The 504-nt window shown below is 54.8% G+C and overlaps 1 protein-coding gene across 1 annotated transcript in view; it reads right to left on the reverse strand.

The window, feature by feature from the left end:
- The window catches only part of LOC119585239 (putative uncharacterized protein MYH16), a gene marked incomplete at its 5' end in the record, with an annotated part of 81,296 nt that overhangs the window by 79,460 nt on the left and 1,332 nt on the right, over positions 1–504 (reverse strand). Inside the window, 1 exon segment of the mRNA XM_037933898.1 lies at positions 51–203. Coding sequence (XP_037789826.1) covers positions 51–203 — 153 coding nt within the window.

Raw genomic sequence — 504 nt, forward strand, 5'->3', positions numbered from 1 at the left:
CCAATAAAATTAGCAGTGACAAAAGAGCACCCGCAGAGGCCGACACGCACCTTGATGGTCTCCCTCAAGATGGCGACCTCGCGGTTGAGGTGGTCGTTCTCCGTCATGATGTTGTCCATCTGCGACTGCACCTCCAAACTGGGCCCTCGCGTCTTCTGGTGGCGGAGCTCCTCCTCCAGCTGCCTCACCAACATGGCTTGTTTCTGCAAAGAGAAGGGGTCCTCCTTAAGAGTCTCCTTCGGTCACCGCCTTTGTCGGGCCTGGGTGCGGCTGCCTGTTCTCTCTGACCTTATGACTAGTGCTTTACTCGATTACTTGTGCCGTGCTGGGACGGTTGAGAATGCAGCTGTGGGATGGATTTGGCCAAGACAATGCTGGAAGGCAAAGCACAGCTGATTTGCTCGGGTGCACGCAACACAGACGCGCTTCGAACCTCGGATCAACTCCTTCACACTTGAAGTTTTAAGCCGAAGAAGCAAAGGAAAATGGCACCGGTGGATGCTA

The sequence above is a fragment of the Penaeus monodon genome, chromosome 19 (genome assembly GCF_015228065.2).
Source record: "Penaeus monodon isolate SGIC_2016 chromosome 19, NSTDA_Pmon_1, whole genome shotgun sequence".
Lineage (NCBI taxonomy): Eukaryota > Metazoa > Arthropoda > Malacostraca > Decapoda > Penaeidae > Penaeus > Penaeus monodon.